The sequence below is a fragment of the Triturus cristatus genome, chromosome 2_1 (genome assembly GCF_964204655.1).
Source record: "Triturus cristatus chromosome 2_1, aTriCri1.1, whole genome shotgun sequence".
NCBI classification, from domain to species: Eukaryota; Metazoa; Chordata; class Amphibia; order Caudata; family Salamandridae; genus Triturus; species Triturus cristatus.
Window position 1 is genome coordinate 738,430,392 of NC_140581.1, and position 23,665 is coordinate 738,454,056.

Genomic DNA, 23,665 nt, shown 5'->3' on the forward strand with positions numbered 1-23,665 from the left:
AACTAAAAATATTCCTAAAAAATCGTCTGTATGACTTAAACACATTCTTTCAACTGTTTACAGGAGGTTGGCCACTGCTGGATCCAGGATCCACCACTGAGTAAGAAAAAGTAACAATAACACTACTTACCTGCTATGTGAATTTTCTGCCATAGGATAACATTGGTGATTCTATGTGAAAAAGTTTCTAAGTGTCAACTTTTAAAATACAATAATATTCCTTAAAAATAACTACTGTAACCAAAACGCTTTTACTCAACTGTTTACAGGAGATGTCCAAGGACTGAATCTAGGATCCAGTCCTGTGGTTAGAAAAGTAATCCATAAAGTAACTATTTGCATGGAACCAAAAATTCACATTGAGCTCAATGTTGCTTTGTGTTTGAAATTGTGTTGCCCATTGCAACAACTGTAACTACTGTACTTAAGTCTATTGCCTATTTGCCAAGTATTTAAAATAAAGTAATTCATTCTGAGAAAGTATATTTTGTATTGTAATTTATAATGTAATTAAAAAAAATATATCTAAAAATAAATAGTTTAAAAAATGTAGTTAATCAGTATAACAATTAATACATTAAAATTGTCATTTACAAAACCTTTGAAATTCACTGAAAAAACCATAGGTTTCAGGCCTGATATAGTTAGGAATTAGCATTTAAAAAACCTTTGAAATTCACTGAAGAAACCATAGGTTTCAGGCCTGATATAGTTAGGAATTAGCATTTAAAAAACCTTTGAAATTCACAGAAAAAACCATAGGTTTCAGGCCTGATATAGTTAGGAATTAGCATTTAAAAAACCTTTGAAATTCACTGAAAAAACAATAGGTTTTAGGGGTGTTCTATTTAGCTGGACATTTCACTCGAACAAAACCATTGAAATTCCTCCGATATAGTTAGTTGTACTAACTACATCTCGCGCGCCCGCAATCCACTGCTGATGATGGCACATATTACATCATTCATGACATGGTCAGTGACATCACTGATGACCTCTCAAATGACATCACTGATGACATCACTGATGGCATCATCCACGTGACAATCAGATACACCTCATCATACACTAGTATAACCTTTCATCACTCACTGTAAAATACAGAGTGCCAGATTTAAAACCATTGACACACCAATAAAAGTTTCTAAACACCCACTCAGTGATTCCTAGATCTATACACACATCTAATCACTTACCTATAGATTCACTCATACATGCTGTCAATGATCAATAGAACACTATCAAATATACTTATACACCTATATATTCATTACACACCAGCACACATCCTAATCACTTATGAAGTCATCCTACTCACTTATGCAAACAATGGATCATACTTACTTTTACTTAGCTATACACGTATATAAACACCACTTCATCTATTCATATAGATAATAGCTAATACTTAGTGTGTTATAAAAACACTATTACAAGTATACAGTTATCCATACAGTCACTCATAGAATCACTGAGTCTTATGTATGCTTATTTATATACAACTGACACATACACTGGCTTTCATTTTCCTAGTTTGTTGGACATGTACCATTGAGACATATATTGGCACATCCCCACACCCATAAAGATATTCACTCACCCAAACAACTGTTATAACATGTAGTTTTAACTTCATATACCTACTGAATCAACTATTCACACATCTTTGGGCAGTCACACACCCCCCACCGAACCACATACACATTCACTCTCCCATACAAATACTCCGTTAACTAATCAATAAATAATATAGACTTTCACGTAGCTAGTAACCAACTGGTGCAGCAGTTTACACAACAACTTACACAGTGATACAGATATTCACATAGTTTAGTCACTATCCAATATATTTAGTGAGCCACTATAAATTAGTCATGTAAACAGTCAATCGCACTGCTACTAAATCCTCCATCCAGATATTTATATTTATATATCCACTCATTCTTCAATGCAAATTGCTATATATATATATATATATATATAATACATATTTAAATAACGAACCAAACCACATTCACTGGATGATTTCATCAGTGATGTCATCAGTGATGTCATTTGAGATGTCATCAGTGATGTCACTGACCATGTCATGAATGATGTAATATGTGACATCATCATCAGTGGATTGCGGGCGCGCGAGATGTAGTTAGTTCAACTAACTATATCGGAAGAATTTTAATGGTTTTGTTCGAGTGAAATGTCCAGCTAACTATAACATATTTAATTTTCAGAAAAACACACATTCACTGGATGATGTCATCAGTGATGTCATCAGTGATGTCATTTGAGATGTCATCAGTGATGTCATGAGTGATGTCACTGACCATGTCATGAGTGATGTAATATGTGACGTCATCAGCAGTGCATTGCGGGCGCGCGCGTTATAGTTAGCTGAACTAACTATAACGGGGGAATTTCAATGGTTTTGTACAAGTGAAAAGTCCAGCTAACTATAACACCCCTGAAACCTATGGTTTTTTCTGTGAATATATATATATATATATATATATTGCTTCCAGTTTCCCCGCCCTTGGTAGGAGGATCGTGCATGCCGACAGAACGCGCCAGACTTTTAATCCAAATGTTTGAAAACAGAAGCGATCATTCGGAGGGTCAATATAAGTTGTTGTTTAATCAGGTGACTGGATTAAACAACAACCTTGGATTGACCCCGAGTGATCGCTTATATATATATATATTTCACTGAAGGAAAAAAAGGTAAAGTTATGTTATTGTTGGGTATAGTAATAATATAGTACTTTACAACAAGGGTGTGGAATTTAATAAAATATCTACTTGTTCATGGGGCAGGTTGCCTCATAAATCTACTTGCCTGTAACAAAATCCACTTGTCCCTTTTGTGCCATGTAATGCGGCTAAAAATTATGGCAGCAATCTCATTATATAAAAGCTCTGAAATAGCTTCTCTAATTATGCCAGGGCTCCTTCCATAGTTGGGTTTGAATACTAGCAATTCCCTTATGTTGCCACCTTTCTGCAGATCTACATACTGGGGCGAAGATAGTGGTAAGCAATAGTTCCAGGGTTATAATGCCCTTTTGAGTCTGTGTTAAACTACTAACTTGCATTTTTTAAGGGTTTTCACCAACTCATCTCTAATCTTTTCCCATACTGAGAAAGGTTGGATATTTACTGCTGACATTGGCAGACATAAAACTTCTTCCAGGGTTGGGAAAAAAGTGGTTGGCGGGAAAGTGCACTTGCAAACACTCAGATTTTCGCATGAGCAAATCTACACCTGCATTGCTCATGCTAAAATGCAATTCACAAATATTTTTTAGGAGTACTATTTCTTGGCCTATTTCTGTAAAGTCTTGTAATTTCATAAAAGCTGTATATCTCCACTTATTACAAGGACATAGGTGCACTTTATTTAATAATTGGACCTCTAATTAGATCTGGTGTTAACCATGACCTTTTCTGTTTATCAAAATGTTGTCTATCTCTTTCTGTCTATCGGCTAGCTTCACTGCGAGGGACAGCATTCTGTTCTTTCACAAGGAGCATATCCATACACATTTGTTTTGGTCAGTGGCAGGAACTACTGTGCAATGTGTGCTTTTTGAGACCAAAACAATTTTTGCTTTTGCCAATGTTTGGTATAATGGTGAGGGTCCGGCAGCTCCCACACTAATAAGGTTTTACAAAAACCATGCCAAAACAAGTCACGCATTGACAAAACCAAAAGGCTGACCAATAATTTCAGACCTACTGGCTTTACCAATACTTGTTTATTTGTATGTTTCCCATAATCTTTTTAAAACTGGTTACACTGAATTTCAAATAAGTTTTGGGGAAATACTAGCGTACATCAAAACATTTCAACAAATGAGTAGTTTAGCAAAGTGTTTTTGCACTTTTTTTTGTGAACATTTTATTTTGAAAGCAAAGAATCATCAGTCTTGCTTTCAAGCTTCTACAAATATTTGCATCTAATCAGAGAGCTTCTGGGAGCAGTATACATAGCCTCATATTGCTAAACATTGAAAAGTTTGTACACGTTTTTATACTCTAAGCACTGTCAGTAGTGCAGTCTGAGCTTACATTTACACAGAGCATTCAACCTAATAATAAAGCCTTTGAATTAATGAACCAAAAATACAAGTTTGAACAGCCTTAACACATGGCCACAAATATTACCTTAACTGCAGGCAATGCCTTTCCCTGGTCCATAATGTGGTCCTACAAACTGGCAGCCAAAGGGTTTGTGCTGTAGGGGGTTGGGCCTACTTGTCCCAAGGACAAAATACACATGAAAACTTGTTCCCCCGGGCCGTTGGGCTATAGGAATCCCACATCCCTGTTACAATAAAGAAAACCTCAAATTCACTGAAAAAAACAAAGGTTAAAGCAACACTATAGTTAGATGACATCGTCAGTTAAACCATAACATTTTAAACAAAAAAAATTCTGAAATTCATCAGTTCTAATTTACTGAGCTAACTAGAACGTGTGCCCCCACCATGCCCAGTGTTGTTATCAATGATGTATTTTGAGATGTTATCGGTGATGTCATCAATGATGTAATTGAACCTGTCATGAGGGATGCAATCTGTGAGGTCATAAGCAGAGCCAATTATAATTTACTGAGCTAACTATAACGTGTGGCCCTGCTGTGCACTGCATATGACCTCTCATATTACATCACTCATGACATGTTCATTGGCTTCATTAATGACATCAATCACTGGTGACATCATTCAGTGAATGTGACATAAGCTTAATCTGTGTTTTTCTTTTTTTGACAGTGCTGGTTTGCATCAGCAAACGCACATATTTTTTATTTTGTTTTGCCAATGTGGTAGTCAATGGGTGTTCTTTAGCAAAGCTAAATGACTAAACCTGTTGTCTTTGCCTGCTTGTTATGTTCAGGAGGCGATAGTTTATACTCACAACCTTCAGAGTATGACTAGAAGAATAACAATTACATGCAAAACTGCTGAGTACCTCCAGTGAAGTATAAAAGAATGGTCGTCGCTGACCTTTCTCTATCGCCTGACACATCTTCACCCTAACTCGCTATTGAATTCCTGGTGGAATGGTGGTATGCGGTCACCAGCAATGATATCCTGAAATGAGCAATCCAGATTTAAATTCTCTGAGATTTACATTTTAGCTGTTTGTGTACGTGACAAGCACACCATAGGACCTAGGTTTTAAGGTTTCTGGCTAAACATCCTATTGCTTTCTGGCCCTCGTCTACAATTCAGCACAAGAGCGGTCCTTATTATGGTGTAGTAATTAGTAATACTGTCTTGTTAAAGACTTTTTGGAAAAACTACTTTAATACTTTCACCAGGCAACCTAATTGTTTTTAGGTCTCGCCTGCGAACGCAGCGCGAAGCGCTGCTGTCCGCCAGCGAGATCTATTGTTGCTGACTTGCCTTGGAAGTGGGACAGGAGATGGGCACGCGCAAGGCTTCTTGCGGATTTGAGCCGGTGTACGCGCACGTGAACACGCACGTGCACACGCACGATGTGCACATCTCCTGTCCCGCTTCCGACGACATGCCAGCCCCGTTGGAGCGGCCCGCTGCAAGATGGGGCCGCTCAGAATTGCAAAAGTACACTTTCGCCAATAATAGCCCACACGGAGCCCCCCCAGCCCTTCTTCACTCACCGGGCTGCTCTTCTGGCGGGGGCTCCTCCTCGCGGCTGCAGCACTTCTGTTGCGGGGCTTCCCTGCACTCCTGGGAGCCCCGCGCTGCTGTGGTCATCCTCGGCCGCCGCAGTCTTCACCCGGGCCCCCTCCTGGGACCCGGGGCTTCTCTTCACTCCGGCCGCCACCGCTGGGCTGTCCCTTCAGCATGGGAGCCCCGCGTTAGCACGGCACGCCGGTTTCTGTTTTTGCCGGAGCAGGCCCCGCCCACGTCCCGGGCAAGGGCGCCTGACTTCCGGCTTGAAGACTAGTTCTCACTCTTGTCGGTTCTTTTATGTCCAAGCTTTTTCCATTTGCCTCTATTTTTTAATCTCCCCCCATCCTTCTCCTTCATCCCTTTTCTGTTTCTCTCTTCCCCGGGTCAAAATCTGATGATTATAACAGAAGTCTCGGCCCCCAAAAATGAGACGTTGCCCACTACTGTCAGATGCCGGCACATATCAAGCACTGACTGTGGGGCACTGCTGTGGAGTTTGCTCCCCCCTGTTTTTTCTTGGCATCTGCCACAGTCCAGCTCCATGAGACAAACCATGCTCACCCGATTGGTAGAATCTTTATACATTCAGTCAGGGCTTTAAGTAGGATGAAAAAATGGAGGGGGGTCTCACAAAGGGTCGTGGCCAACGTATTTAACGGCGTGGCTTAATAACACATAAACTTGAAATCTGTGCTTAGCATAGTGTGTCGCCTAACTCGTATTTTGCTGTTTCTGTCATTGCATCCAGATATATGATACAAGTAATATCATACCTACAACAAGGCAGGACTATTGGCTTTGTCAATGGTTGTTAGTTGCATAAGATAAATAAGCAGCAAACTATGGTTTGTTGTATATTATAATGAAAAAGCTTTCACTTAAAGCCCTGGTGACACCACGATGATGTTGCTGCTCCTCTGTTTCAAAAAGAGAAGGGAATCCAGAGAGAAAATGACTCTCTTTTAATGATTTCCCGTCTCCTACAATGCTCACCTGGCATGACGTCATGCCGTAACTTCTTCACTAGTGAGAAGAGCAGTGTAAGCACGCGCACATCGATGTGCCTGCGGTCACTGCAGTCTTGGGAAAAAAAATTGACTGCCTGTGCCAGGGCACAAAACTGAGCCCGATAGAGACCTGTTTCGAGGCCCCCTTAAAACTGCCAGTGCTCCGACCCGGTGACCCACTTAAAGCCCTGCATTCAGTTACATGTTTTTTAAGGCGGTAGATTCCACATACTATAGTTTCTTAAAGTAACAATTCTGTTGATGAAAGATAACAAGAGATTCACACAGATGGTCAATAAAGAGTGTTAGATTCTAATGAGACTCTTCACTATTGACTTATTCAAGCGTTCCCTCTGAGAACTGATTTTGCGGCAGAAAAGTTGGCTTACAACCATAACTTCTAACGGGGTTGTTTCTGTTTGTGGTTCGAGGTAAAATCCGAGTACGTGAGAAGATTGCTTCAAGGCTTTGGGGGATTCTGGGCAATGGCACGAAGTATGGTTCTTAGCACATCAGAACCAGACTGTACTTGTGTAGGCACACTGTTATGGGCCTGTAAACAAATATGGTAATTGTAATTGCATTTATATAATCCTTACTACCCCTGACGTGGCGTTGAAGCGCTTTTCAGCGAGCATTGCGCTACTCCGGAACCCAAAAATGCTTAGTGATGAATTAGTATAGGGAAATATGAAATTCATTTGAGGGATGGACATGTGAGTCAGTTATTTGGGTTGAAAAGGGTAGCGGAGGAATAGAGGGGTTTCAATTTATATAGCGCTTGGCACCCCTGATGAGGCATCAGAAAATCTTTTTTTTAGGAGTAGCATGCTAGTCCAGAACCCAAATAAGATTAGTGGTGAAGTAGTATAGGGAAATATGGAATTAATTTGAGCGGTGGACATGCAAGTTTGTTAGTTGGATTGGAAGGGATAGTATGGGGGGAGGCGAGAAGATATTAGAAAGGTAAAGTCTTATTAAGTTCTCCACCTGTTATTTGATCACCAAGTGCCCTCCAGTGGAAACTGTGGCTGTTCATTGGTTAATAGGCTTAGTAGTCCTTCCTTAGTACCGTCTTGTCTCATTTTGTAACCTCCCATGGCAACAGCCCCAGTGTTGTTGCTCAGTAGGCTTTAATCACAGCCTTGGAGCGCTATTTTTTCAAATAGCAATAGGTCTCGCATTTGCAAGAGTTTAAGCTGTTGGAATTTTAAATGACAAGGCAGTGGCGTGGCTAGAGCATGTGGCGCCCGGGGCTATCCCTCAGATTGCGGTACAAAAGAGAACACACAGACTGCATGATCTATCTGGGGACTCAGAAAAACCGCTTGTGACATCCATCAGAGGCTGCGTGAACAATGACCTGGTAATCCCCTCAACACAATGCAAACATGCACATACATGACACTGTTCATGTAACCTTCATCTACAGCTGACATTAAATGACCATACATCTCTTCTTAGTCTTATAAGGACCAGTAAAACTCACTCTTTTCCAAATCTCTTTCTAACTATTATCACTTTCCATGTAATGTTCCTTTGATGGGAAGAGGAGGTTTCTGAGGTGGGAGTATCAGGCAAGTGATACTACTCAGGCTCCATCTGTTCGAGCCTTCATGGAGGATCCCTCTTCATTACTACCTCCACCTGACCCCGGACTCTGCAACGCACTCCCTTACAGGCTCCCTCTGTGCGAGCCTTCAGGGAGAATCCCTCTTCATTACTACCTCTACCTGACTCCGGACTCTGCAACGCACTCCCTTACAGGCTCCCTCTGTGCGAGCCTTCAGGGAGAATCCCTCTTCATTACTACCTCCACCTGACCCTGGACTCTGCAACGCTCTCCCTTACAGGCTTGATTATCCACTACTCCTCTCTCCAGTGCACCTTATCTCACATCTGACCTTGGGCCCCAGCCCCATATCAGGCACCATCGGGCTCCACTTTGCTTTTTCCCAGTAAAAACATTAGTAAAATCACCTCCAAACTTAAAACATTGAATATAGCAGTAAATATAATTAGCATGCACTTTAAAGTATGTTCCACAGTAGCACTTATGACCCGACTGCTAATTAAATAAATAAAAACAGAAAGGCCATGACAGGGCCGGCTTTAGCGCTGATGCGAAAGTCTTTTTTGGCGCCACACCAATAACCTCTTTCTCCATAAATACCTTTACTACCACCTTCCAACAGTGCCCCTCATCCCTCCATGGCCCCCCTAGTGACCTCCTCCTCAGATTGCCTCACGCCACAAGTGCCCCTCATCACCCCATAGCCCCTCCCCCTCATGACCTCCTCCTCAGACTCCCTCACTACCACCCTCCACCAGTGCTCCTCATCTCACCCTAGCTCCCCCTCCACACCATGACCTCTTCCTCGGATTCCCTCACTGTCACCCAGGGCACAAGTCCTAAAAAATAAAAGTGGGGGGACGCTGACGTCACAACAGCAAGTGATGTGACGAAAGGTGGCTTGCACCATCAGACTCATTGCCTCCCCTCGCTCACCCCTTAGATGCCATTGCATCAGAGAAGCCAGCGCGTGAGCAGCGTTCTGAATGAGCTCCGATCTCGCCCCAGAGAGGCCAAAGAGTAAATGTGTGGCTCCATTTGCTCCAGTAATCGAGCTCCCGTTAAAATAAGTGAGGGGACGCCATCCACCCGCCTGGTACCCCGACTCGAGCCCTGCAGTCACCCTCCACCAGTGCCCCTCATCGCTCCACAGCCCCTCCAACTATCTCCTCCTCAGATTCCCTCACTGCCACCCTCCACCAGTGCCCCTCATCGCTCCGTAGCCCCTCTCTCATATGCATTTGTTGTTTAGCGCTACTCATATCAGTGTAGTGTGTCAGCACTTTACACCACGAACACATTATACAGAGACAATGAATCATACAAGTATGTAAATCAGTCTACAGGGAATGTCACATAAGCCAATGAGGATTACAAGGTGTAGGAATCACATGTCATCCATACTGGTGGGCAGTATATTTTGAGAGGGTTTGGTCTGGGGAAACAAAAATGTATCTCTGCCCAAACATACTCATTTTAGCAACATTAGAATGATGAAAGACCGAGGAAGTTCTAACTATATCACAAAACAAATCTATACCATTCATGTTTGTATGCAGCTCTTTGGTGACAGTTCATTGGTCACTGCCCTATGTTAGGATTGTAACTTCTGAACTGCAAGTAACACAAGGATCTCTGTGGCAAAGGCAGCAACCCACTGAGCTTCCACACAAAATACAGTTCATCTGCATTTAAAAACTACTAACAGACAAATAATTGCTCTCCAGCGAATCATTAATCACCAGCGTTATTAGGGCATCTTTCATTGTCTTATTGTTGTCCTGCATCGGCCAAGATAATGATAAAAACTATTTAAATAAACCGCACACGAAGTACGTGTCCTGCTGGACCTGCGCATTTTTTTTTAAAAGAAAAGTAACACATTCTCTTACCTACTACTGCACTGAATTATCCACGGACGCAGCAGAGCAGACTGCCCCAATCTCTACGTGCTACGTTCTCAAAGCGAGGGCCGGGCAAAAATGTAGCCCAGGGCCGTCATTGGTAGCGCTGGCTCGCGCTCTCCAAGATTGACGGCTCTGGAGCAGGCTGGGATGGGAACAGTATATGCGGGCGGCGCCGCGCGGGCAGATTAACGGTCGTCAATGCGCTGCTTGCACTCAAAGTGGGCTGCCCGGCCGCGCTTGCGGCCGCGGCGGACTTTATAATTTATTTAGTGACACTGTGTCCCTAAATAAATTATGAAGGCCGCCGCAGCCGCCCTAAATATAGTGCCGCCTGGGGCGGTCCGCCCCCCCCCCCCCAGCTACGCGCCTGTGACAAGGCCTTTTATCTGTTTTAAAAATGACACATAAATAAAAGGCATTGTCATTTACATTGCCAATAGCTCAAACTCTTGCAAATGCGAAACCTATTGCGTTGCAAATGCTTGTTTTCCTTGACTTGTCCTATATCTGTTAACTACATACGTTTACGACGTTACCAAATGTTTTTCACGTTATGTTGGTGGCATTTGAAACGTGCACAATCTGCCATTTGTATAGCTATTGGCAGTCGTGCAGCTTCCCAACTTGGCTCTGAGATTTGCATGCATTAGACATTTTATTTAATTTACGTAACGTGGATGAAACTGACACTGAAGTGCAACTGATAAAGTTGCTGAAAGACCTACCATTACTGAGGAGCCGTCTTGTTCTTCCCTTGAGCATATTAACAAGCCACTTATCGGCTCCATCTTCTGTTCAAGCTGCACTTGTCGCGAAAGGTGTTATCCCTCGTTGTTTCTGCTTACTTAAATAATATTTGGACATCACATCGCTTGGAGCAGCATATATAGACGTTTGGAGAGAGTGAGGGAAGTTACAGTGCCCAGTTCCCGGCAATGGAAAGTTGTTTTTTGAGAAATAAGAGCAAACATTTGAGCATGTAGCTAATTCTTAAAACGTGTTCATCTATGAAACAACTGCCCAAGGGGGGGTCAGCCTTATGTCATCGTTTCTATCATATCTACGGGTTCAGATGTTTAATTAACTATGACAATATTAATATAGTAAGCACGCTTTTTGGCGCCACTGATTTACACACCTATATGTTTTAGTACTATCTGCTAAGGGCAGGCTAGATAGTATTGTTACACGGGTCCCCTGCTCATTCTTCTTTTTATCCTCCATTCTTTCCTCTTTACTTTGGCAGTTTTGTCGAGGCGAACCAATTTCCTGCTATTGTTGTTGTTTCGGTGCCTGCATTAGCTCAGTTTAATTAGTGCGGGACTGAACCCAATTTTGTAAATGCAAATGCGTGTCTGTGGGGAAGGCCCGTCACTCAGTCGCCTCACCCTGTGACACCAGGGCCCGCGCCGACATCTTGAGTGCTGGGATCTCGGTAATGTCGAACTCTGAAGCAGTGGACATGGTTTCTGAATGAATAGGGCTGGTAGTACAATGCACCGCCTTCGAGGAACATGCCACTGACATGTCCGACGCCAGGGCTTGAGGCCAAATCAGATAATAAGCTACAAGCCTAAATAAAAATCCTGTGTTAGATAGGATTAAGGATTGCTAACGCAATAGATGCTTCTTTGAACACTCCTGGGAGCAGATAAAATGTCCTAATAAACAGAATGATGCGACAGCAGAAATAACTTGGAGTGTGATTTTTGTTGTGGAACATTGTTTTCCTGCTGTAGTAATATGTATGGGTATATGCACTGTAAACTTTGAAATCAGGAAAGCAAAAAAGAAAGTATGCATTTATTTCAACCAAGGTGTGTGTCTGTGTTAGCCGCTTACACATTGAGGGTAACAACATTTGTTAAATTTTGATGCATGAGGCAAATTGCATGGATTCTTAAGGAAGCTAATGCAACACACTGACCCCTGCCAGTTATTCTGGCAGCGGTGTGAAAACTAATAACATCTGTCTTGCTTGTCACTTCACTGGCTGAGGCCCACATAACACACCCAAGTGCCAGAGGGCACGCAGCTTTTCCAAAGAGTCTTAAATCAGGTTTTCATTGGCTGTTCTAATTCACGTAAAAGTAATTCCTTTGGGATCCTGCAAACAATTTGAAGAATCAGGATGACTCTTCCTCAGTGGCAGAGCTTTACAGGTATAGACCGCCATCTTTATGCTTCTGGAGAAAGTGGTCTAGGTGTACAACAGCAGCGTATCAGTTTCATTGTAGTTGATAAATGGTGAGCATCCTCTGTGTGTCCTGTCTATAGTGATTTCAGAATGTGTACCGCACCACAGAAACTCAATTTTACTCTTCTACTCTTTTTGTGAGTAAATACTGTGGCACAGAGACCAGTATGTGCAATGCCAGTGGTAGGAAATATATCTCACAGTTTCACGGGGATCTTCAGTACTTGAGGGATGTGTTTCAAGTTGACTTCCCCGATACCAAGATCATGCTCCACCATAGATATCTTCCTTATCGAGTAACCAAGGAAGGTCCTGTGTTCGATTCGGTCTTCCCAAAGATCCAGAGTTATGAAGAAGTTTTGGCACTGGCACTACCAAGCCTGTGTCCTTGCTCAGACTGCCCATCTATCCGTGGCCTTGGCTTTTCAAACCTAAGACTGATTACAGCATATTTAACATCACAACAGCCCAATCAAATTTGTACTAAATGGCTCCTAACTCGGGGGTAAATGGCTCACAGCAACGGTTTCATCATTTACACCCCACCCTCACCCCACCCTCCTCAGACAGGCAGTATAATTGACGTTGACAAGTGTTTTTTGCCAATCATTGAGGCGTCAGAGACACTTTTGATGAATTATTTTGTTGGGGTAATGTATTCTAGTGGTTATACAGTTTGTGGTGGAACCAGGGGACCTGAGTTCTAATCCCACCCCATCCATTTGACCACATTATGTGAATGTGGAAAATCACTCCATCTCCCCTTTCACCTTTGTGAAATAAATATAAAATAGGTTGTATAAAAAAGCTGGTCAGTTACCTTTCCGTTTAATCTAGTATATGCATACAGGGGAATTCTAACGGTACTTCCCTGTGTAGAGAATACAACCTAAATAGAACATGACCTGCAGGTCGGTTCTTTTCCCCTTTAGATCTTTATTCACTAAGGTTTGTATCTAATCATGTTTGTGGGAGGTTGGTGCACAAATACTACAATTTGCAAGTGCAGATTCACACCAGTGATTAACAAGGCATGGATTTTAACTTGTGAATGGATTCAATGCTTGTGTGGCACACTTTTCTATGAGAGTAAATCTGCTCACAGTGGTTGATTGCGGCATTCTAGTACTGGGCACGCGACTAATCATCTGGACATCCATAAACTCTCGTGATTGTGAGTCGTTCCACAGGGAAACAAAAACCTAAACCATGCAAATGTACATATGTGCTACATTTCCATGTACATAATTGTAGACTTGTGTAAATGTTTACGCATGTGAGCACGCCTGGTAATTCACTATAGTTCTTTTTCTCAAAAAGTACTGCCGGGAATACCATGCAAGTCTGAAATCTGTGCAGATCATAGACATACTGTAAGAGCTAGAAAGGTGTGATATTCCCGCCCAGACCGAGGACTGTTGTGTCCATAGAGCCGGTGGTGCAGCCATAGTCAGGGGCCGCCTGCAGAAGGCACCAGAGAGCTTTGTTTTGCAGAAGGCAAAGGCAGATGTGGTACTTTGCTGCCAGGGGGAGAAAGCATATTGCCTTTGGCCCCTGTAATCCTTGTATAGCTGCTGTCTGGATCTTTGTGACTCGGTCCTGCGTTAACATTGGTGTGATGACACTGTGATGTCATTTAGAATGAAAAGGGTATGGATTCTATAAGAGAAGGTGGAAAGTTTTCAAGAGATATAAGTTCAGTTAGAGTAGTGGTTAAGAGCTGTTGTATAGGGGTCGCAAGGCTCCAATAAAGATTACATCTGCATGAATATTTGACTGAGACTATCCTTCGCAATGGCGACCCTTGCTATCCAAATAATTTATCAATGCTGATTTATAAGGTCCTACTTTTTTCGTTGTCATCTCACGGCTGCCCTGGGAAAAGTCCCTAGTTCACTGTCCTTTTATCTTAACTGTTCTTTACTTGCACATAATTATGTTGCAGTGTATGGATTGGGCACTTTTTAAAAATCCTTACTTGGCCGGATTGTGAATATCAATTAGAACACAGGGGAAAATCACATGTACAGCAAACGAAGTATCTATCACGCCTTTAAAAAAAATACAATTAACGATGCAACAGCAACATCGAATGCCATTTCCCATTTACCTTCTGCCTGGCCTTAGGAGCTCTTTGCTGTATTGTTGCACACCTGTTTTTTGGCACTGACCCGGCGACCTTGGAGTCACGGAAGTGTCACGTTAGAGGCCACTAATGAGAGCTTGCGGGTAGTTTCCCTGCGCTGGCCTTTCAACCTCTAGCAGGCTGCTGGCCGGAGCAGCAGCGCGAGCTGTCATACGCGTCATGCTCAGAAAAGAGGCCTGCGCCACTTCCTCCCTCTTGTGACGAGGGAGCGCGCGCCCAGCTGAGGCTGGAGATGAATATGCAGGTTAGAGGGAAATTAACCTGCACTTGCACCCTTTGCATTCATTGCCTCGCAGAAGACACGCTGTACATCTTCCTGTTTTACCGCCTACGCCGTTTGAATAACTTTATGAAAGAACTATAATAGAATGAGGGCATATTGTGGTGGTTTAAAAGCAAAGGTCGTACTGTGACAGAAACCCCCTATTCCCGTATTTGCTGAACATACTTGTTAAGCCAGGGTTTAGTCCGTCATCATTAATCAATGCTGTTCTCCTGGGCATCCAGAGCACACGGTTTTTTGGTTTCTGCATCATCCCCCATAATTAAAGGGTCGATTTACATCATGGTCACAAATGTAACAATTTTTTAAAAACGGAGGTTTTTGAATGAATGCTGAGGATAATTTTTTTTTCTTCTTTTACGTTTCAGGTATTCAAAATTGAGGTGCTCGTAAGTGGAAGGAAACATTTTGTTGAAAAAAGATACAGTGAATTTCACGCTCTACATAAAAAGGTATGTTCTCAATCTGACGCCTGCCTTTGCATAGTCGTGTTGTTTTTCACAACTTTGAGGTGGAATATGCTTTGTTGTAGAAACTTGGTCAACTACATGCTATTGAATGTGCTCTGCCCCCAAGGTTATAACTTCACCCACATAGCACCAGAGTAGTTGAGGTTTGCTAATGAATTTCAGATCACCCTAACCCCCTTTGAAGAACCAAGAGCCTTTGCCTAGTAACTGTAGTCGCAGTGTGGCCCACAGGCACACTACGCCGGATATCGTTCATCCCAGATAATCGATCATGTGAAAGTAGTCTCATTGGATGCTTGCAGAAGACCGCTGCTGCTACGCGTCATCAAAATATTATTGGTTGTCTGCTGAGTACCAGTTTGGCTCTGCCTCTGCCCTTACTGGGCAGCTAAGCCCTGTTCCACTGCTGATACCTCCCTGTCTTAGTGTCGAAAGCTGAATCCTCTTGAAAACAGGGCTTCTGTCTTCTGAGAGGCAGTGCTGTAGAACAAGATGGTTCCATATTGATTAATGGTGGGGAAGGAAGGCGTCCAATTCGTCTAAGTTTTTAACAGAATGTGTGTTGCCACTGAAACTATTGTTCGGCTAAGGTTCCTGTTCGCCTTCCAGTGATGAGGAGCGGTTCTTGCCTTCCGACAGACAGTACCATTAGAGAAGAGCTTTACATCTCTGCACCTCTGCAGGCTATTTAGATGGATCCAGTGGCTCAGTGGACTAATATTTCCATTCTGGGAATCTGTGTTTCACCTTGTAGTATCAGGTTCGACTCCTTGCACGTCCGCTCGACTTTGCATTGCTCTGGAAGTTAATAAAAAGAGTACCATTTATTTAGGTAGAAATAAATGTCTATTATCTGTCTCTATCGCCAAGAGGCCTTCTTGAAGGTCAACGTGCGGAGCCTGACTGCCTGTTCTGCACCTAGTACTCCTGGTCTTGTGCTCTTCACCTCTTCCTCCTCTTTTGCACCCCCCCTTCTCTTGCGGTACCACACAACCTCATATATCTCCTCCGGCTCCTCCTTTCTCTGTGCTGGTTGTGACCAAAATAACCATAAAGTAGTATATACATTTGATAGCCAAATGCAATTTGCAATTGAATGTAAAAAATGAAATTTTCTGCTCAAACATAGCTCTGTGTAAATATCAGATCTGTAACATCAAAGTTTTTTAAAAGTTTTTTACATGTATATTTTGTTTCTTTTGTTATTATTTCAATGTACATTGAGTACAGTGTGGAGTATTCTAGGTCATGACTGCTTATCAAACTCACTCATGGCTCATCGCTCTTACTCCCTCAACCATGGTAATTCTATCTTGTGCCTCCAGATGTTTTAACTTTCTGGGTTCTAAACCTCTTCAGACACACAATCCAAATGCATTGATGGGATCAGTGATATTGAACCAAGTACACTGCATTGCTTTAATCTTATTGAGTATCTGCTTTTTGATACACAGTCCGTGAACATTAATCAAGTCTAATAATCATTATCAGCCGACACACCACCACAATACTGTGTTTTTGAATTAATTTGAAAGCCTGTGCCTTCGTCTACAATATCTTTCTCTCTGAAACTCTGAATGAGAGGTACTTCAAGGATCCAGTGGGACAACACCTGGCTCTAGCACATCTAGACACTGACTGCTTTGCCAACCAGGGCTTTATCCGCTGAGTTTATGGACCCATCCCCTTCAATGGATGCTCAGCTTTAATTAATGTATCCTAACCTCCATGTAGGATATGCCTTGGACAGACTCTTTTTTTTGTTCAAATTTAGATGTAACCTACACAATAAGTTACACCATAAATCTGCATCCCCGTTTCAGTGCCCTCAACACCGCAATCATCTCGTCTCTCCATATCTATACAAGAAGGGAACACCAAAATTGTCTGATATCTGGATGGACATCATGGTCTCTGCTCTAAAACAGCAAGTCAGATAGCTAAAGAAACGTAGATAAATACAGCACAGGGACCAAAAAGCAGATACCCTTGGCTAGAAAAATAGATTTAGCATGGTAAAATAGTAATTCCCTACCTTAAGGTATCAGAAAGTCTAGATTCTTTTAAAGGCACAGAGGTAAGTATTAGGCTCATCTTTCTTCAATGTAAAACTTAAAAGCAGACTTTGAAACTATAAGGGTGTATATGTCACATGAACCACAGCAGTCACAATAGTATTTTAAAAGCAAACACCCGTCTTGATACACCAATGTCCAGGCAGTCCCATGCTTATTCTCACTTACTGTCCCTTGCCTCTCCTCTTTCGGCTGCTGCCAATCACTCCACCGTCTCCCATCAATACATCCTATTCATAATTTTAGCTAACACTGGAACAACCAAACATGTGAAGGGGTACAGACACAACCACAAATTCCTTCATTGTAACAAAGGCGCCCAGTTTTATGGCATTTATTTTGAAGGCCTTTCCGTCCTTATCCATATTTATTTTTTAGTAATGTTATCTGCATTTGTTCACGTTTATTGGGAAAAGAAGATACCGCAGGTGTTGTTTTTCCACATTTATTTAAACAGACAATGCATACTTGCACTTGATTGTTAGAGAGTTAAATATATTTTTAAGGGCATAAAATGAAGAAACACCGTATTCATCCGAACACTCTAAAATATATTAGTATATGCATTTGAAAAAACTTTACAGGAATTGAGGCTCTTTATGATTTGTTCATGGAAAGAAGACAATGGAAAACCTGCATTTCCAGATGATGGTAGTACGGCCATGAGATTCAAGCAAAATTCTACAATATTGGCCATTCCTACTTCTGAGAAAGCCAGTATGTCATATCACTGGTCTTTCTTTGTGAAGTATTGCACATTGTGTATTTGTTGAACACTTCTTCAACAACATTCATGATGTCAGTGTTTTTAACATGCAAAAAGCTGCACATTCCTTAGGTCATACCTATATATCGTCACTGAACAGAATTGCACCAGATAACTTCGTATACATGTATATAAATGTACACCCTACTAGGCATTCCATACGAAAGTAAATTTGACTCATCACTTTGAAAAAATCCTTTCATTTATGTTCATTATAAACACACCCGAGCAAAGAAGAACTTTCGATGAAAAGTTTGAAGTAATTGTGACATTCTATAACATTGAAAATAACAGGTGTTTCTATTACGTACCACAGTGGTACTTATTGCATCTACCTAGTCAAGAATGAAAAGCCAACTCTGCCATACTTGATTTAAATTGAATCTATCAGTTTCATAAAGACCTTGAGAGCAAGTGCTTAACTTACACGTCCATTGTTTAAGATCTTTGACAATTTGGAAAGAGAGCACAATCTGCTTAGGACACATCCGGGGTCGGAACCTGTTCTGATAATACCAGAGCCTCACCTTCAGGATATAGATTTGAAACTCAGCAAGGCTGACTGCACATTTAAATATTTAAGTTTTATAAAAATGAATAGCATTCGTTTAAATGGAGTGAAAAAGGTTGCCACAAAAACCTTGATATGCATGTACAATCAGCATCCCTTTTTTGTTATTTTGGAATGAAAATTATGATTGTCAGTTGTAAATATTATATGTAGACATATCTTGCTCTCACCATCCATACTGCTGTGAATGGTTGAGAGCTGTGACACTTGCCGCCCCAACCCTTCCGAGCCCCCTAGAAACAATGAGCATTAATCTAAGTTTAAACTGGCCCACATCAACTTCCTATAAACCCTTGCAGTTGACATTCAAAGGCAGCAGAAAGGCCAGAGGGGCTGGGGCAGTGAGCATCCCAAAGTGTCCATGGCAATTTAATCTCAACAATTGAAAACATGTCTTTTCTTTCGAAACTGGATACTCTGAGGCCACTCAAAACACAACTTTTCATACAGCATCACTACACTTTAGGCCATGGCCATTCAAGAAATGGATGCCACCTAGGGAAAAGAAATGCAGATGAACTCCATTACAAACATTAGGCTGTAATTACTGCCATTAATTCACCTTAGAGTGGTACTCACACTTGTCCAAATAATTCCTCTAATACTTTTTTTGTGTGCCTGCTGCTCATAATTAAGCTGCAGTGCTGGGGGCGTGTTTTAGAACAAGCCTGGGCAGGGCATGCGCTGCTCTCGAGGCATGCTGTATTTTTGTAGAGACTTGAAGCTCCACCCACTCTCCACCCATATTTTCCATTGCCTTGTGTCATTGTCAACTGTAAACTGTGGCTGTTCATTGGCCAATAGGCTTAGTAGTCCCTCCTTAGTACCGCCTTGTCGCATATTGTAACCTCCCATGGCGACACCCCCTGTTACGTGTGTTGTTACTCGGTAGGCCCCGAGCACTATTTTCTCAAATTTCTTTGTCCTGCCGGAGATGATGGACGGAGCGCTGAAACTTTTCAGACACTCGCCCCCAGTCACAGATCTGGGTTGAAACCATCATCATTCTTTAGCTTGTGAAACGGCGTCCCGACAACCCCAACCGGAACACCGTCTTTCCCCGAATTTACCTCCTCCGCCAGCCCCGGGACTGTATCCCCGGCTTCATAATGCCCCCATAAGGACTCGACCTGAGACGCCAGCAAAACACCGGAAAATCACACCCTTCCTTTCCCCACAGAGACCAACCAGAACATCGGGTCAGACAGCCTCAAATATCGCGGACTCCGGAAGCTCCGCCCCTATGGCAGCGACAGCACCGGATAAAAAGGAGAACCCGGAAGTGCGAAGGGTCGGAGATTTGTGGCAGGAACCTCGGACTGGAGGACGCGAAGGAGAAGAGGCAAGAGACGGAGAGCAGACGACTGAAGCAGACGTGTGGACCGAAGAGTGGTGGAGTCCACAGGAGGTGGCTGTAGAGCGGCCGTAACTCAACGGGAGAGTTACGGCGGACCGCGTGAGTGCCTTTAACCTCACTAGTTTACTCACTAGGAGTCCCCTGTATAGTCCTTGTATACATTCCCCTTCTCTTTAGCATTACGTTCCCTGCACTGTATTATAACTGTATAGCACTGCACTGTGTGCCCTGCCTCGTCCTTCACGTCCCGACCGAACACCCTTTCTTTTTCCCGCCCCGTATTCCTTTCCCCCGGTCCCTTCCTTTCCTCACTGTCTCGTTTTTCCGCCCCTTCCCCACACACCCGGGTGACGGTGACGGGAGCAATGATCCTCCGAAAAGGATAGGACTAACGGTCCCTTTTGTTTCTCTTCTTGCTCCCTGCCCTCCGTGGATTCTCCACGTCGCCGAAACCTCCATTGGAGCCGCCGAAGACCGCAACCAGCATCGCCGGCCTAGAGTGGATCCAGCACCCGGACGTCCTCCTTGTTTACCTTGTGTTCTACCTTTGTGACTCTTCAATAAATCCCTACTATAGCACACTACATACGGCCTCCTCGCTTGCTTTTCCGGCCCGCTGCACACCCAGCCTCACATAGCTCACTTCGGAAGGACCAACAATCTGCCGAGACTCTTCCCGCCGGAGACTGGACAGCATTAGTACGGAAAGTAAGGAAGCCTGATCTAAATACTGGTTCAGTGGCCCATGCTTCATGGCATATTAAACACCCCCCACTCGGGGTCAGTATGTTTTGCTTCAATTCCTGCAGTATTCCATGAAAGCAATCCTATAGACTCGTCCTGATGCCCTTTTATCTCAGTTTTATCTAATTATACAATGGAGTTTGAAATATCAGATAGATTTTTCCGCTTTTTCTGTGATTTAGAAAACATATACTCGGACAGAATAATACTATCTTGACAATCTAGGTGCATTGGAACTAGGGTGGTAAATAATTCCCCCTGGATGTCTTCCAGCTGGCCCACAGTTCTTTCAGTCAGTCAATATCTGATAAAGCAGCTGTTGTCCCTTGGGGATAATGATTCAGAGGAGGTCCACTACAGGCTAGCGAAATCTTAGAGTTTTGATGTTCCTTTGATACATTTGGATTATTCAGCTTAAGGAGGATCTGCGGGCTAGTTGGAGGCCTGAACATTAATTCTAATGAAATTAGCCCCTCTACTAAGCCATGATGTATCAATTTCAAACCTATTGTATCACTTGATGAATCAAGTGTGCCCAGTCTAGTAGCTTACACTATATCATCTCGAATAAAAGATCTGCAGCTCCTAGTATGCCTCAGCCAATGCATTGCTTTGTTACTCGCCTTGTAATCACCTGCTCTTCTGTAGTTTAGTTATTTAAGGTTCCCAGGGGAGGTCTTCTCTTTATGCTATACAATGTTTTATTGGACTGAAATAACACAATCTCACCTTTAGGAAATGTGTTTTGACAATATAGCACACATAGCTGTTTACCAGTATTTGAGGTAATTAGAATCAAATGTGTTTATTTTTGGATGGTACAAGAAAAAAACAATGCACTCAAAGGAATTATTTTCCTTTGATTGTATGGATGGTATCTAAGATAGACTTGCAAAGACTACACTGGTTTGAGAGTGGTTTCTGTACCTTATCTGTTTGACCATTCTAGCTTGATGTATTCTCTCCTGTCAACAAATGTATATAAAAACTCGCTCCACTCATTCTTGTCATCTCACATAAGCAAAAACCTATTCATCCTAGAGAGGCAATCCCTAGAGAACTAAAAAGAAATATGCCACAAACAATGAGTAATAGCCCTAAAGGAACATAGATGTTGAAAAGTGTACGGCTACGGATGATGGAAAAAGTATGTTGATGATTCCAACCTAAAGAAAATAGAACATACAACAGAAAACAAGATTTGCATAGCAAAGAAAAAAGATTTTGACCTTGTAAGAAAAGTGAAATAGCTATGCAGGGCTGTTTTGCTTACTCTGTGTGTGATTGTAACATCCTAAGAAAAAATTGCAGCAGGTGCAATGTTCGGCAGAGCTCTGGGCAAACAGCATTTGGCGGACCCTGAAAGAAGCGCTACAATGTATCTTAACACTGTATGACTAGCAGTTATGCCAGAGACAAACTGCAGAATGAGGATGAACCAGATTGTTAGTGGTAAAAGGGCTGCATGGTCAGGCACTAATCTTACCCACCTGTGGGCAGATTTCCTGGGGGCTATCCATGTTGGAACACTTGTTCGGCAAGTGCAGGACGCAGAGGAGTTGCTGAAACCCAGATCTGCTGATTTTCTCTTCCACCAGAAAGTGACCAGTGTCTTGGGGTGGTTCACCACTGAAAGGCAATCCACTCTGGTTCAACAGTAGTTTTAAGGTAAAAGGTCATTCAATATTGAAAATGCTGTTAAGGCAGTGGAAGGAAAATGAGAGGACTTTATTGTCAAACTGAAGATGAAGAGCCTGGAGTCGGAAGAAAAGCCTGTGCCCAACAGTTGGTGAAAAGTTGTGAGTACTTGGTGGAATCCTTTTTAAACTACCCAAGTACTCTATAGCCACTGGCGCACAACCACTGAAATCCTATGCTTTCCTGAAGGGATTCAAGAAATGGCCAAATATTTGGGTGTAATATACTACTACTAAAAGGGATTGAGGGGAAATCCTTCTAAATTTTCATTAGGACTAGCCAAGATTGCATCCCGTCCCCATCTATACATTATTTCTTACAAAAGACATTCTGGTCCTTCCACTGTTATACTAAGATTTTGATTTTGTTTAATGATGCATGCTATATCCAGGCAAAGTTTTTTGGGAATAGTGGGAATCTTCTATTAAAGGATGCTTTACTTTCAGTCATTGTTAGTTGGAATTCTTCATCGAGTTTATTCCTAACCAAGGACAACTTACCCTGGGTGAGCTCTTATGTTCTATTGCAAGAGCAGTTATGAACACGTGGAAGTAATTTAGACTATGTGCACTGGTTAAAATTCTGTAATGGAGAGAGTATCAGGAAGGTCTACTGTCGGATATTAGTACCCTATGTGGTCTAAACTACATTGACAACATGTTTCTGCCATGTAACATATAGCCAGGCACTGGACTTTAGAATTCATCAGGACACAACAGTATTGGACCCCTATGCCATCAAATTTACAGCCCTTATCTGTGGTATCATGCCTATTTTTGACTGTAAATCTTATGTGATCTTCTATGCTACTTGCTTCATGGGTACAGCAGGAAGAGGATTCTTCAGATCTACCATGTACTCAATGGTCAATCACCCTTGAACATTGTACTTATGCTCAGAAGACAGCGAGTGAGAGAATGTGAGGGAATGGTTATGTGGAGAGGGGATTGAGGGCTTTGTGTGTGTATGAATGGGGGTGGGGTGAAGAAACCACATTGGCTTGAGTCTGAGAGAAGAAGGTGAATATATTTTGTTTCGAATGAGCAGATTTTACTCAGCTTTTCACAAAGTCAACACCTGTTTTCAATTATCCTTATGCGCTGCTGTGACGGGTGATTAAACGCACAGGGTACGCATCCCAGCCTACCATGTATGGGTTGTCAATTTGCCAGGGTAATACTCTCTTGAAGAATTCCCTGGACTTTGGTGACCAG

The 23,665-nt window shown here is 42.4% G+C and overlaps 1 protein-coding gene across 1 annotated transcript in view; it reads left to right on the forward strand.

The window, feature by feature from the left end:
- The window catches only part of SNX24 (sorting nexin 24), a 656,912-nt gene that overhangs the window by 277,556 nt on the left and 355,691 nt on the right, over positions 1 to 23,665 (forward strand). The window contains exon 2 of the mRNA XM_085632674.1: positions 15,139 to 15,222. Coding sequence (XP_085488800.1) covers positions 15,139 to 15,222 — 84 coding nt within the window. The remainder of the gene's footprint in view (positions 1 to 15,138; positions 15,223 to 23,665) is intronic.